At 35.3% G+C, this 16,462-nt stretch overlaps 1 protein-coding gene across 4 annotated transcripts in view; it reads left to right on the top strand.

Annotated features, from left to right (window-relative positions):
* The window catches only part of OSBPL8 (oxysterol binding protein like 8), a 226,656-nt gene that overhangs the window by 171,495 nt on the left and 38,699 nt on the right, over positions 1 to 16,462 (top strand). For all 4 annotated transcript variants that reach the window (XM_023217461.2, XM_023217626.3, XM_023217562.3 and 1 more), the window contains 6 exons: positions 80 to 150; positions 5,056 to 5,133; positions 7,866 to 7,967; positions 9,949 to 10,152; positions 13,138 to 13,222; positions 14,817 to 14,988. In XM_023217461.2, the coding sequence (XP_023073229.1) occupies positions 80 to 150; positions 5,056 to 5,133; positions 7,866 to 7,967; positions 9,949 to 10,152; positions 13,138 to 13,222; positions 14,817 to 14,988 (712 nt within the window). The remainder of the gene's footprint in view (positions 1 to 79; positions 151 to 5,055; positions 5,134 to 7,865; positions 7,968 to 9,948; positions 10,153 to 13,137; positions 13,223 to 14,816; positions 14,989 to 16,462) is intronic.

Here is a 16,462-nt window from a genome sequence, read left to right as displayed (position 1 = left end):
ATATAGTCTATACTTGAAAATGAATTACTTATTATACATGTTCAAAAATAGTAATACTGATATACTGACTTTTTTTCAGGTTTTGAAAGAGGGAAGGAAGATATTTCTCAAAATAAAGATGAATCTTCACTTTCTATGTCAAAGAGCAAGGTAAGCATATATAAGCAAATACATGATTATGACATTTCCCTAATATTTGAGATGAGGGAACTAACACTGAAATCCTATGAAGCTTTTATGTGATGTTTTTATGTTGATACATCTAAACCATGTGGTGTGTATTAAAAGAGTGAAGTTCCATTGGGGCTAATGTAAGTATTGTTGGTTACTTAGAAATACAGCTGATTGGTAACCAGTTTTCCTGTCCGAGTAATACTGTTTCTGGTATTTCTGCTATAGCAGCACTTCTCCAACTTAAGTCTGAGGATTGCATTCAGATATATTCTCAGGGTTTATGGCTTTAAAAAAAAAAATTCTTAAGTATTTTGAGTTCATTCAGATGACAATCAAAATACATATATTTTACCAGTTAAAAGCCAGATCTTTGCAGTAGTAATTGTCTACGATTGACAGACATTTTCTTAGAATAAGACAGAGTTTATGAATCAGTATGTCTCAAACTGGGATACTTAGACACATTCTTAGGCCTGTTGAGCATTTTTTCTTTAAGAGTGCATATTCAGATTTGAGAAACACTATGTGATGCAGTAACCAGTTTCCCTGTGGGTTTGTAGTTCACTGGATTTTCTATAACTTGTGAAGGGATTCGACTTTCGACTTTTTTTCTGACAAGATTTAGTAGCAGGAGGAGCTTTTATGTTTATGGGATCAAACTTCCATGACTGTAAGACAACTGTTTCTAAAGACTAAGTTCTCTGTTATTCTCAGCAGTTGGGCTTGCTCTCACAACTTACATTTTTTGGATACTTTTAAAGGATAACAGTTATCCATTGGTCTTAGGAACCAAAAACATTGGTGCAACTCCAAATAAAAGTAATAACCATGTTTACCTCCATTACCATAATAACCCTAACCTCTTTAATCCTCCCGATCATCATTACCTTTATCAATCCTAACAAAAAAACACTTGTACCCAAATTACGTAAAAACAATTATTATATCTGCTTTTATTACTAGCCTCCTTCCCACAACTCTATATATTTTCCTAGACCAAGAAATAATTATGTCAAACTGACATTGAACAACCATCCAAACATTAGAACTAACACTAAGCTTCAAACTAGACTATTTTTCCGTAATATTTATTCCAATTGCACTATTCGTCACTTGATCTGTTATAGAATTCTCATTATGATATATAAGCTCAGACCTAAACATTAAGCAGTTTTTTAAGTATCTACTTATTTTTCTCACCACTATATTAATTCTAATTACTAACAACAACCTCTTCCAACTTTTTATTGGATGGGAAGGTGTAGGAATTATATCCTTCCTACTAATTAGTTGATGGCATGCTCAAACAGACGGCCATCCAAGCAATCCTGTACAACCACATTGGCGATATTGGCTTTATTCTAACCCTAACATGGTTTCTCCTACATTATAACTCATGGGACTTTCAACAGATATTCATCCTAGACTCCAATTTAAACTTTCTCCCACTGATAGGCCTTCTCTTAGCAGCAACAGGAAAATCAGCTCAACTTGGTCTCCATCCTTGACTCCCCTCCGCTGTAGAAGGCCCAACCCCAGTTTCAGCTTTACTCCACTCCAGCACCATAGTCGTAGCTGGAGTGTTCCTACTCATCCGCTTCCACCCCTTAATGGAAAACAACACGTTAATTCAAAGCTTTACACTATGCCTAAGGGCCATTACTACTCTATTCACAGCAATTTGTACCCTAACACAAAACGATATCAAAAAAATCATAGCCTTCTCCACCTCAAGTCAATTAGGCCTAATAATAGTCACTATCGGCATCAACCAGCCATACTTAGCATTCCTACACATCTGCACCCATGCCTTCTTCAAAGCCATACTATTTATTTGCTCTGGGTCTATTATCCACAATCTAAACAATGAGCAAGACATTCGAAAAATTGGAGGATTATTTAAAATGATACCCCTTACCTCAACTTCCCTAACCATCGGTAACCTGGCACTCGCAGGCATGTCTTTTCTCACAGGCTCTACTCCAAAGACCTCATCATCGAAACCGCAAACATGCCGTATACCAACGCCTGAGCCCTATCTATCACTCTCATTGCCACTTTCCTAACAAGCGCCTACAATACTTGAACTATTCTCCTCACCTTAACAGGACGACCTCACTTCCCAACCTTAATCAACATTAACGAAAACACCCCCACCCTATTAAACCCTAATCAAACGCCTCACAATCGGCAGCCTACTCACAGGATTTCTCATTACCAATAGCATCTCTCCCACCTCACCTCCCCAACTAACAATATCATCTCACCTAAAACTCTCGGCCCTGTACATAACCGCTCTAGGCTTCCTAGTAGCCTTGGATCTTACTCTTATAACCAATAAACTTAAAATGGATATCCCATCATGCATATTTAAATTCTCTAACATACTAGGATATTTTCCCATTACAATTCATTGCACAGCTCCCTACCAAAACCTGCTTATAAGTCAAAACCCAGCTTCCCTTTTACTAGACTCAATCTGACTAGAAAAATCTAAACAATCTCACACACCCACATTATCACCTCCATCCTCACAACCACTCAAAAAGGTATAATCAAATTTTATTTTCTCTCTTTCCTTATCCCTCTCACCCTAACCTTATTTCTAATAACGTAACCTATTACCCCGCGCAATCTCAATCACAATATACACACCAACAAACAATGTTCAACCAGTAACTACCACCAACCAACGCCCATAGTCATACAAAGCACCCGCACCAATAGAATCCTCCCGAATTAACCCCCGGCCCTTCTCCCTCAGAAATCACTCAACTCCCTATATTGTTAAAATTAACCACCACCACTAACCCATCAAAATCTAAAACTCATAAAAACAATCCTACCTCCATCGCTAACCCTACTAAAAGACTCCCCAGAACCTCAAACCCTGAGCCCCATGCCTCAGCATACTCTTCAATAGCCATTGCTGTAGCATAACCAAAAACAACCATTATACCTCCCAAGTAAATAAAAATACCATTAAACCCATATAAACTCCCCCATATCCTGTTCTTGAGAGTGGTTGAGAAGATTGCACAATACGTTTTTATGTAGGATTTTACACAAATATTATTCCCACTTTTCATGTATACATTACACAAAAGTTCATCTATCATATTAGTGTAAAGTACTTAGGCTAGAAGTTTAAAAGTACTTTTTATTTATGTAACATATATGAGAAATGCCTGGATCACCAACGGGAGAAAAGATTTCTTTTCCCATTGCAAGGTTCATGGCTGAGATCCCATAACAAAAGAAAGATGAACAAGAGAAAAGCATACGTATGTATTTAATACAAGTTCTGTGTGACACAGGAGCTTTCAGAAATGAAGACCCAAAAGAACAGGGAAATCTGTGTATTTTTATGCTTTGGTTTGGTGAAGAGCAGACAGTCACAGAAGTATGATTGGACAAAGGTTGGGGGGTATTATATGATGCTAATACACTGCGGGGAATTTAGCAAGGCCTGTTTGTTCAGCTTCTTCTTGGTATCTCTGTGTCTTTGGGTTCTTTCTTCTAAGGATAGGCAGAGCACCTGCTTCAGGGGAGGGTCAGAGAATTATATTGTGGCCTGCTTTAGAGCAGAAAGGCAGAAGGTCAGAGAGTGACCTTTCTGCTTTTCAAGTTTTCTCAGTTTCCTTCAGCTTAAAAGAGTCAGTATGCCCCTGTATTTTGGGGTTATGAGTTTTGAGCTCTGTCAATCATTTTACATGATCTGTATTATTAAAGAAAGTAGGAAATAATTTATCTTAGGTCTGCCACAGCTAGAAATACAATGAGATTTATAGAGTTTTTTTTTTTTTAAAAGACCTATTTTCAAGCAATTAATACTAGAATTGGTGAATACATGGTATAATGGTATTCCTACTCCAAAGCCTAAACACCTAAACACACAGATCTACATACCACAGCTATGGCACTGTGGCACTACTTAGGAGTACTGCTAAGAACTTTAAGTGCCTTCTGCTGTGTCTAACAATAGTTAAAAATAAAACTTCTGGACATTGAAGGAGTATGTTTAATTTTGTTTTTACAAAATAAATAGAGCTTTTAAGTTTTGTGCTTTTCTACTCTGGTGAACCTATGTGGTCTCTTTAAACAAGCATTACATTAGGAAACTTGGGTTCTGATCTCTGCAGTGTTAATGATTGTTAGTTTGGAAAATCAACCTTCCTGAGCCTCCCTTTCATGATTTGTAAAATGGAGATAAAACAATCTGTTGTGCCTATTGTTCAAGATTCTTGTGAAGATTAAATGAAAATGTGAAGTATAAACTGAAAGTCTGGAAAGAAATTTAAGACATGAATAATTTAGTGAGGAAATCCCACTCACTTGATAGGTAGAAAGTAGTAGATCCTAGAAATATTGGTGTTTACACACTGTACAAATTAGATAGAGTGACTTAATACTGGTTTCTAAAAGTGTTTGTATTTCTTCCTGTTGAAGGAGGAGTAGAAGCAGGGCAATATGTGCATCAGCTTGTTAGAATTTGTGTCTTTTTTTTGTTTGTTTTAAGAATATTTAAACTGTTAAAAGATAATGTTACTTTGGCTACTTTTGTCCTAGGAATAAATAATTATATATGTTCTTAGAAATACTCTTTAAAAAAAAATGTAAAATCTACAAATGATCTTACTTAACTTCACATTGTAGGTTTGTATACTGATTAGTTTTAACTTTTTTATATTTATGGATTTAACATGGATTCATTTTTAAAGACATACTATATAGGGAAAAATTCTATTTGAAAATTGACATTTGCTTAAATCATAGCAATAAATGAGAAAGATGTCACATAGTTTTAACATTAATTTTTATGCTATGTGTAGAAAATCTGAAGGATTTAATTATTTCTCTTCTGTTTCTGTATGATTTCAGTCTGAATCTAAACTTTATAATGGCTCAGAGAAGGACAGTTCAACTTCAAGCAAACTCACAAAAAAAGAATCTCTTAAGGTTAGTTTCCGGTTATTTCTGAAAGGTAATTTACATTGTGCTTTGCATGTGTGTTTGGAAGTAGGCTAATAAGATAAATATACATGTGTGTTCCTAAAGAAAGAAAAAACATCCAGTGGTACAGACAGGCAGGCACACATAGAAAATGTTAATATTTGTATGGTACACTGTGGTCAACTGATAAGGCTGATTGATGACTGTCCCAGAGCAGACTGCTTCAGGCCTCAAATGGCAGCTGCAGAGGCTAAGGACTTGATATCTCTACACAAATGTATCCGAACTAGGTATATCATCCCTGTGTTGTGGAACTCCTGATGGGAACTCTGGCACCCATTGAAATTAGAGATTGCTAACTCCTGGGTCATGGCCTGAACTTGACCTGCATAATGTTTTAAAATTTTGACCCAACAGTTAATTAAAAGTTCACCTATCCAGTTTCTCTGAGAAATATGTAGCACTGGGCTTACCTTCCTGAGTGGCCGTAGAATCTGGATCTTAAGAAACACTTGCTTTCCAACTGGCTCTGGTTCCTGCCTAGTCTATTTTACCATTTGTGTTCCATGCCTGGTCCTATATATATTTGTATTTGCATCCGATATTAAATCAGATGGATTAATAAAGACCAAAATCTAAAGTTTTGGGGGTACAGAATTATTAAAATTGTATTATGTCTAGTCTGTTTATCATTAAATGCAACTTTTCTGGTGTAAGATTTTGTTAGTTTTTAAAAATGTAGTCACTAATAGGTTATCATCACTCTTCCCCTATCCAAATTATAACAACAAAGCAACAGTAAGACCTCATTAGTCCACTGCTGATTCCCCAAATGATTAGAATTAACTTACTTATGAAGGTGAAACTTTGATATTTTGGATAAACTAATTTTATAGTTATGGCTTCTTAATTATATATAACTTACATATTAGTATTGGGAAAGAAAGCAAAACTTCAATTGCAAACAGTTGTGGCATTCTTTGTTATCTGAAAAAATTGGTAACAGAGAAGGTTTCTATCAGTAAGAGAATATATTAATAAATATTTTAGAAACAGTATAGGCCAGTGGTTAAAAGAATAGCTTTGGGAGCTAGTCTGCCTCTGTTTGAATGCTGACTCAACAATTTACTAAATGTGTGATTCTGAGCAGGTTACTCTCTCTACCTCAGTTTTCTTATCTATAAAACAAGGATAATAATACTTCTGTTGTGAGGTTTTACAACAATGTTGTTGTGAGGATTAAATGAGGTAATGACAATACAAGTAAAGTGCTTAGAACTGTGGCTGGTTCACAGAATGCCCTCAGTGTTAGAGCTCTTATTATTTTAATTTGCAGTAGGAATCCTATGTAACATTTAAAAGAATGAGAATGATACAGACATTAATACTCTTCAAAAAATGTTTACTGGGGGAACTTTTTGCATGCTAAACACAAAATGTAAATGTTTTATAGGTTGTTACTTAGAAAAGGTCTGAAAAGACAGTGTTTTCCAGAAGATTAACAGTCATCAATTTAGAGGATTGGAATAGGATGGGGTATAATAAAAATGGCTTCTAGCTTTATGTTTGAAATTTTTATTGTGAGGTTGTGTTAATGCATTGTGTAATTAAAAAGAGGTAAAATCGGCCAGGTGTGGTGGCTCACGCCTGTAATCCCAGCACTTTCAGAGGTGGGCAGATCACTTGAGGCCAGGAGTTCAAGACCATTCTGGCCAACATGGTGAAACCCCATCTCTACAAAAAATACAAAACTTAGCCGGGCATGGTGGCATATGCCTATAATCCCAGCTGCTTGGGAGGCCAAGGCACAAGAATTGCCTTAACCCAGGAGATGGAGGTTCAGTGAGCTGAGATTCTGCCACTGCACCCCAGCCTGGGTTACAGACTAAGACTGTCTCAAAAAAAAAAAAAAAAAAAGAGGTAAAATTATTTAAAAGATATGTAGAACTGCACTAGTGGTCAGAAAAACTAGGTTCTAACCTTGGTTGTCTAAGACTAACTCCTGCTAAAAAATAAAAAAAAAACTATAGTATTTTTATTGTCAGATTCTGGAATTCTAAAGCGGTTTAGAATTTTATAGTATGAAATTCTAAACCTCTTTAGAATACTAGACTATTAGGATAAAAGACAGTGTGGTGATTCCACAGAGACCTAAAGACAGAACTATGTGACCTAGCAATCCCATTATTGGGTATATACCCAAAGGAATGTAGTCGTTCTATTATAAAGACACATGCATGTGTATGTTCATTGCAGCACTATTCACAATAGCAAAGACATGGAATCATCCTAAATGCCCATCAATGAGAGACTGGATAAAGAAAATGTAGTACACCATGGTATATTATGTAGCCATAATAAAAAATGAGATCATGTCTTTTACAGAGACATGGATGGAGCTGAAGGGCATTATCCTTAGCAAACTAACTCAGAAATAGAAAAACCAATACTGCATGTTCTGACTTAGAAGTGGAAACAAAATCATGAGAACACATGGACACACAGAGGGAAACAACCCACACTGGAGCCTTTCAGAGGGTGAGGGTGGGAGGAAGGAGAGGATCAGGAAAAGTAAGTAATGGGTAGTAGGCTTAATACCTGAGTGATAAAATATGTACAACAAACCCCCCATGACACAGGTTTACCTATATAACAAACCTGCGTTTGTACCCCTGAACTTAAGATAAATTGCTCATTTCTGTTGAGTTTTTAGCTTTTCTATTATTTCTATAAAATAGGTACAAAAGAAAAATTACCGAGAAGAAAAGAAAAGAGCCACAAAGGAGCTGCTCAGTACAATCACAGATCCTTCTGTTATTGTTATGGCTGATTGGTTGAAGGTCAGTGTGTTTTGAATCATGAATTCAGATTGCTGGATGTTCATCTACTGGAATGGAAAAGCCCAGAGTATACCTAAAGCCTACAACACAAAAACAACTCCTAAGATGATTGTTTTTCACTGGCAAAGAAACTATTATTGTATTCCCGGAGGTTCTGTGTTCCCATCTTAATGAAGAGAAGGAATCTTAATGTCTTTCTTAACAGTAGCATCAATTACATACAGTATAGCAGTTCTTTTAAAAAAGCTTTTAGATTTGTGTGATATGTTGTCTAATACAATGTGCTGTAAAAAATACATTGCTTGCTATTCCAATTATTGTTAAGTATTACCGTACACTTAGTATATTATTGAAAAGATGAGACAAACTTAATATAAAAGCTATTTTTAAATAGTTGGATACATAATATATTTTTTAAAAATGAAAATTGTTAATTATCAGACAGGCACACGTTGCTGTTTCCAGACCCTATTCTTTTGGCCTCTGGTTATTTTTATTTCCTTTTCTTTCATCCTGGTCACTCTATCCTCTTTCTCATTCTTATCTGAAAGACAGCTGTAGGGATCCTAAGTTTAAGAGTGATCTTGTAGGACTCTGACTCACAGAAAATTTTAGTACTTGGCGTGTACCTGAGAATCACCCCAACCCTGAAAACTTTCCACTTTTGCCAAGACTTAGTAAAGCCTCTGACCTCATAAGCCTTATGAGATCCGTCATAGGACTCCCCTCACTAAAATGAGAGTCTGGTGATAGTTTCCCTGACAATTCAGGTAACTAATTCTAGGGTTTTCAATCTTGTGCTAATAACACCTTCCAACTTGTTTTGACTCTACTTAGAAGTGCGTTAGCTCAAGATCTCACTTTTCAGAGTTAAAGCTGCCTTCTATTAAGTCCCCAACACATTCTCTGGCTGACTTTCTCTACCTTACCTTCCTTCTGATAATTTGTCCTCCGTGTTCTGTTGCATCTCCATGATCCAAAATGTTATTTCAGAGTACCTGTCTTCCTTTCACCTCTCTTGTCTTGCCTTTCTTTTACATATACACATATCTTAGATTTTCTGTTTTCTTCATGCTTGGCTCCAAGCTCCTTCTTTCTAAATGTTTCTTGTTGAGAGTTACTGTGGTATGCCTATTTAGGGGATTAGGGAATCCTGTATTATTTCATACTTCATGTAGGTGCATTGAAATAGCAGATGTTTTACAGTAAATAAAAGTATAATTCTTATTTTTGATCTAAATATTAACATCCTTTCACTGTTTTGAATTCACTGAATTGCATAGATACAATTTTAATAGGTGATGGAAATAGAAATTTATAGAAAAAGTAGTTTTAGACTTACTATTGACATAGCGTTAAACCCTAGGATAAGGAACATTTTATGAGAGTATAGGGATTCATGTAACTTGTATTTTAAAATATCCTCCAATAAATTTATATGGCATACTTTATGTAATTACTGGGAACAAAGTAATTTGAATAAGGTAATTTTAGGGGCTAGGAGGAAATTATTTTCTCTTCCTACCACTCACCAAATACTTAGGGAATGCCTAGTGTGTTCCAGCAGTGTTTTCAGCACTGTTGATGTGGTAAAGGGGAAAAATTATTTTAAGCAGAATCATCATATACACACAAATAAGATTACAGCCATGATCAATGTTACAAAAAGAAGAATCTCAGTACTAGGAAAGTATATTTTAATGGCCCCTGACCTAGTCAGGGAGATTAGGAAAATTATTCTACTTAGTACACTATTTCGAAACTGTTGGCCTGTCTCTCACTAAAATTTAAGCATCTTAGAAACAAGAGCCATGTCATTTTCATGTCTTTTTGCCATGCTTGCCATGTAGTGGCTTTTAAATAAAATATTTAAAGTGTACATGTTATGGAAATTTTAGATTAAAACATCATATTTGCAATTTTTTGGTTTGGACCTTGGGGAACAGATCTTCATTTTTAAAATAAATTTATCTTTCTGTAGATTCGTGGTACTCTAAAGAGCTGGACCAAGTTATGGTGTGTGTTGAAACCTGGGGTGCTACTGATCTATAAAACCCAAAAAAATGGTCAGTGGGTAGGAACAGTTCTTCTGAATGCCTGTGAAATCATTGAACGTCCATCAAAAAAGGATGGCTTTTGTTTCAAACTTTTTCATCCTTTGGAGCAATCTATTTGGGCAGTGAAGGTATGTAAGCGCTCGTTATATAGGTGAAAGGTAAAGATGATAATCCATGAATAGAACTGAGATAAGTCAATCAAATAAGTTTAGTCCTCTGCCAGGATTTATAAATCTGTTGTGCTTTCCAGTGCATTATTCCCCATTCTGCTTCTACTCACAACAAAATCTGCACCAAAAAGCTTTACCTTTGAGGTCTAACTTGTTATATTGCATCTTTTTATCTCTTTTGCCCTTAGGGATTCAATTTGTACTATATTTTTCAGTTTGCAATTACTAACTCAGCTTTGTAACATTGCATTATATTTATTATTGTTGGTTTTGTTTTGTTTCCCGCGGTCCGCCCCATGTTTTTTCTCTTTATCAAAATGGTAAGTAGAATCCCTGGAACAGAAATTGCCTTTTTTTTTTTTTTTTTTTGTGGTCTTTCCTGTAGTGATGTAAAGGTGTGATGGGAAGCCTATTATAAGCAGAAGCAATCTTATTTACTCTTAAAAAAAAATTTTTTTTTAATTACTTACTCTTGAGAAAGAGACAGGTGTCTTTAAAGATGAAGCATTAATGTTTTTTATAACTGAAAAGCATTACTGTGGCTGGATGCAGTGGCTCATTCCTGTAATCTCAGCACTTTGGTAGGCCAGAGCAGTTGGATTGCTTGAGCTCAGGAATTCGAGACCAGCCTGGGCAACATAGTGAAACCCCGTCTCTACAAAAAATACAAAAATTAGCCGAGTGTGGTGACATGTACCTGTAGTCCCAGCTATTCAGGAGTCTGCGGTGGGAGGATCACTTGAGCTTGGGAGAGATCAGGAGGTTTCAGTGAGCCATGAGATGCCACTGCACTTCAGCCTGTGCAACAGAGCAAGACCCTGTCTCAAAAAAAAAAAAAAAAAAAAAAAAGCATTATACTAACAGAATAAATGAGTCAAGTTTAAGTGGTTTTGTGTATGTATGTGTGTTTTTTAGGCAAGATTTTACTGTCACCTAGGCTAGACTGCAGTGGCATGATCATTGCTCACTGCAGCCTCAACCTCCTGTGCCTAAGCAGTTCTCCCACCCCAGTCTTCCAAGTAGCTAGGACCACAGGCACATGCCACCATGCTCAGCTAATTTTAAAAAAAAAATTTTGTAGAGATAGGGTCTTTCTGTGTTGCCCAGGCTGGTCTTGATTTCCTGGGCCCTCCTGCCTCAGCCTCCCAAAGTGCTGAGATTACAGATGTGAGCCACCATGCCTAGCCTAGTTTGAGTTTTTACAAAATGATCATTGCTTTAGTTTCTAAGAAGACCGGTTATCATAGAATAAAGAAGTTAGAATTTCTCCTTTAGGGAAAACCACCTAATTGAGATTATGATTAACTAAAAGTAGCTTAATCCTTTTTTGGGGGCGGGGAAGGTATTGCTTAATAACGCAATATACATACACTTAGGAAAAAACTTGTACTTTTTAATCTTTATTTCAGTAGTCTGGAGTCACAGCGAGAATAAATTTGGGATTACCGAGTTAGTTCCATTCTGAGGTTAGGTGCTTCCCGCAGGGGAAAGAATTTAAACCCCCAAACCTCTGACATTTATATATTAAGCGATTCTCAAGTGGAGAAAATGACTTTCAAAACCTTTTTAAACAACAACAACAAAATATATGTATACATATACACATATACAAAAATACTATATATATATGTGTGTGTGTATATATATAGTATTCTACTCTTCTTAGGAATTGCAAGCATTAAAATAAATTCTAGGCCATTATATTAATGATTTTAATGTCGATTAAAATCAGTATTTTAATGTCAAATTTATAATATTTAATTCTTAATATTGGAAGAAGAGAGAAATCTGTATAATTATATAAATACTTCCCACAAGCAAAACCTACTTAGGATATTGTTTAAATATTTTGGAAGCCAGTGTTTATGATTAGGAAATAGTAACAGCTATGAGTTCATGTCAGGTACTTTAGTATTTTACATGAAATCATTTATTTAATTCTCATACCTATAAGGAGGATACAGTTTCTTCCCATTATACACATAAAGAGATTGAACTCTGTTTTTCTAGCATGGAGCTATGATTGAAACCCAGGCAGTCTGATTCCATGTCCCACTCTATACTGGTTTTAGGAACTGGCCCATAAATTGTAAAGCTATTTGAAAATGCAGGTTACGGTATTTGTTAAAGCCATATTAATTTTTTTTCTGTTTTCATTTTGAATTTACATCTTTACTTTCTAACGTTTTGTGCGTTTTGGAAATCTGTTTTGTTTTTTGACCCGATAACTTTAAAGAACCCTTTGAAAACAACTTAAAAATTAAGCTTTTGTATCAAAATTATATTTTAAATTCAATACTTAGTTTCCTTTCCAGATTTGTGTCTACCTAAGTTTAGCATTGGTGATATTAATTAGTGTTGGTATTGTATACTTATAAAACAACCCTAGCCAACAACAACAACAGAATTTCTTTTTCTTTCATGTTTCTGGAAAAATAAAATCAGCTTGTATAGTTGGTGTTTAAAAACAGGTATATGTCATTGGTTTTAAAGTAGAGATATATTTTTCCTTAGACCCAGTTAAAATTCATTTCTCTTTTTCTTTTGAATTATAATTCTATTTCCAGATGCTTTCTTTAGCCTTCTAGAAATTTAGTATTTCTTATCTCATTAGTTGTATCCATGGGATGGACATTATTAAGTTAAAATTTGGTTTTATATGGTAAATTGCAGGTTCTTTTTAGTATGTAAGCAATATGTAGAGGTAATATTTAAGTGATAATTAATTTGTTCAGTTTTCTGCTAAGGAGATATATTTGTTAGAAAATTTTTCTTAATAGTTAACATTTGCATTGTCAAGAATGATGAAATTAAAGCTTATTTGCTTTTAGATTTATAATCCATACCTGATTTAGATTATTACAGATAATATTGGATAGTGTAAAGTTGAGATCTCATAATACTTACTCTCTACCAATTTATTTTGTTTATTTTGTTATTAAGGGTCCAAAAGGTGAAGCAGTTGGATCCATTACTCAGCCCTTACCTAGCAGTTATTTGATCATCCGAGCTACTTCAGAGTCAGATGGTAAGTATAATTTTTGGTGGATTGGATTTTGGTCTTCATTTTTAAAGGTTTTTTTATGCCACTTTGTATTTTTCTGGGGAAATATATTTTTAGTATGGCATTTGCAGCAGAAGCATGGTAATCATAAATTGCTTTGAATGCTAAATATATGAGTAACTTAATAGACAAATAGGGATATCTGATAGAAAGGAAGCATTGTGTGATTTACTGATGAGTTAGCAGTTCAGAGTTTTCTTCTTCATCCTCCGTGGACATATTAACACCTTTTAATTTCTTTTAATTTGTGAGTGTCTTTATGGTAACTCATGTTTTATTTTAAAGATACATTTAATACTTTTTATATTTTACTACTAAATGTTACCATATGCTTTTTTTTTTTTTTTTTTACATAAGACATTCGAGTACAACCTTTTTTATTCCTCCTTTAATACTTAATTCATGAAGCAAATATGGGGAGAGAAACACTTAAATGATATCAAGGTAGCTTTCAAATCTTAATAACAGATTTTGTCCTTACTTTCATGCTTTCATGTTTCGTAGTTTAGACAAGGTTGGTGTAGGGAATCTTGTAACCTTCCAAAGTTTACTTTTATCTGATGTTTTTTTGTTTGTTTGTTTGTTTTTGCGTTTGAGATGGAGTCTCGCTCTGTTGCCAGGCTAGAGTGCAGTGGCACAATCTCAGCTCACTGCAACCTCCGACTCCCTGGTACAAGCCATTCTCCTGCCTCAGCCTCCCAAGTAGCTGGGATTACAGGCACACGCCACCATGCCCAGCTAATTTTTGTATTTTTAGTAGAGGCAGGGTTTCACCATGTTAGTCAGGATGGTGTCACACTCGACCTCATGATCCGCTTGCCTTGGCCTCCCGAAGTGCTGGGATTACAGGCGTGAGCCACCACACCTGGCCTCAGATGATTTTTTTTAATTAAAATATAGGTATGAGCTTTCAGTATGAAAATGCTTTACTTGACTGATATTCCCAGCAAATCTTGAAGTGATATATATGAAAATTAAGAGCCCCAAACAAATATAAGTGAAAAGTTTTCTGCTAATTCACTTTTAAATTTTTATTTAAAAAATAAAACTATTAATGTTTCTCTTGACTAATATGGCAGTTAATAATAGCATTATATAGGCATTTTCCTGACTTAAAAAGTTTCATACATACAAATAGAATGGATGTTAATCTTGAGGATAGACTTCCTATTATCAAAAACAGTTACTTCAGATAGTTTGTTTATAGTAGAACCATAAATCCTCCAGTATATTTTATGTACCTTGCTTGATACCTTCAAATTATACTGCATGTTAATGTTCTAAGATTAGAAAAATAAAGTATGTTTATTTTAGATTGGATATACTTTCTAATACATGCTGTATACTATTCATTTATCAGTGGTTTGTAGCTGCTTAGTATGTGAAAAGCATTTGGAAAACTGAAAGATTGCATTAAGAAGTTCTAGCAGATGTTATGTTCAGATTAACTTTCCTAGTGCATGTTTCTCAAAGAAATAGTGGTAACAGGGTAAGTTAAGATGCATGCTAGTTTCATAGTTTTAAAAATTATACTGCTTATGAATCTGTGTTCATTTAGGAAGGTGCTGGATGGACGCTTTGGAGCTGGCTTTGAAATGTTCTAGTCTTCTTAAACGTACAATGATCAGAGAAGGAAAGGAACATGACCTGAGCGTTTCATCAGATAGCACACATGTAACTTTCTACGGCTTACTACGTGCTAACAATCTCCACAGTGGTGACAACTTCCAGTAAGTAGATATTGCCACTGATTTGGTAATGTTTCAGAGACTGTGCTGTTCACAAAATTAGTTTGCAGGCCTAGAATTTTAGTAGTGTATCTAGGACTGAAATTTGCATATCTTCCTGTTATATGGTCTAAGACCTGGCTTAAAATTTGTTTAGCTGCTATAATCAGGTGTAGAAATGTATTTCCTTAGGGATTCCAGCCAATGTGATTTACTTTATCTTTCCCAAATATAGCCATGCTAATTATTCACCTTGTCTGTGCATGATGTGCCTTCTATTAAGAATGATTTCTGCCTACTCCTCCTTGCTTTTTTCTCCTGTCCATATATTCAAGATCAGTCTCAAATATTACATCATATGTGAAGCTTTATAACTATGAGACATAATCTGTCTTTCTATAGAGTAACACGTTTTTAGTAATGGCACTGGACTTACTCTACCTGGTATTTGTGAAATTCATTTATATCCTGTTTGGTATGAAACTGTATCCTATTTGTGGTTTTATTCCCTGAAGGATTTATTATAGTTAACACTAAAAAGGCATTTCTCCAAGGAAACTGGACAGTAGTGCAAAGACTTTCTTGAGATTCAGGTCTTTTTGTTGCTTTGCAGGAAAAACATCAGACTTTTCCATTTCCTCCCTTTCCCCACTCCTTGGCTTCTGCTCTGTAGTCACTTTCATCAGCATTGAGGTTGCTCTTCTCAAAGTTAGACTGCTATTCTCCTCTTCTCCATGTAGCCTGATTTAGACATTTCTTCCCTATCCTTTTACCTGTTTCTTTCTTTTTTTTTCTCTCTCTCTCTATTACTTTAAAAAAATTTTTAGAGCCAGGGTCTCACTCTGTTGCCCAGGCTGCAGTGCAGTGACACAATCATAGCTCACTGTAACCTGGAACTTCTGGGCTCAAGCCGATCTTCCAGTCTCAACCTCCCCAGTAGCTAGAACTACAGGCCTGTATTACCACACTGGGCTGGCTTGCTTATTTATTTATTTATTTATTGAGACATAGTCTCACTATGTTGCCCAGGTTTTTTGTTGCTGTTTTTTTCTTTTTTTACCCACTCTCTTGAAAATCTCCATTACCTGACCTTTTATCTTATTTCTTTGCAGACCTACAATCTGGAGCTTTATCTTAATCCCAAATACCTGGTGCCTGAGTGAGATAGGATGGAATGGGGTGGGCTACTGACAGAGGAATGGGTGTTTGTTGGAACCTCTTTCCAAGACTTTCCCCTTTTTGTACAGACTATTTACCCTAATCACTTTTAAGTGAGAATAGGGTAGATTCAGCAAAACTTACTTGATTTTAGTCATAGGTTCATTTCCTTCAGCTGAAATTTTCATTTTTAATTCTCTGGATTTTTGCTCAGGATTAAAACTTTCAGACGAATAGAATTTAATACAATTGTTTACCATTTACCATTTTCATATCTTTTTCTTGGACTCGTGAGGTGACTTTGGAAACCTTCATATAC

Source organism: Piliocolobus tephrosceles, chromosome 10 (genome assembly GCF_002776525.5).
Source record: "Piliocolobus tephrosceles isolate RC106 chromosome 10, ASM277652v3, whole genome shotgun sequence".
Taxonomy (NCBI): domain Eukaryota; kingdom Metazoa; phylum Chordata; class Mammalia; order Primates; family Cercopithecidae; genus Piliocolobus; species Piliocolobus tephrosceles.
The sequence above is the reverse complement of the archived record's forward strand: the minus strand, read 5'-3'. Positions and strand labels throughout refer to the sequence as shown.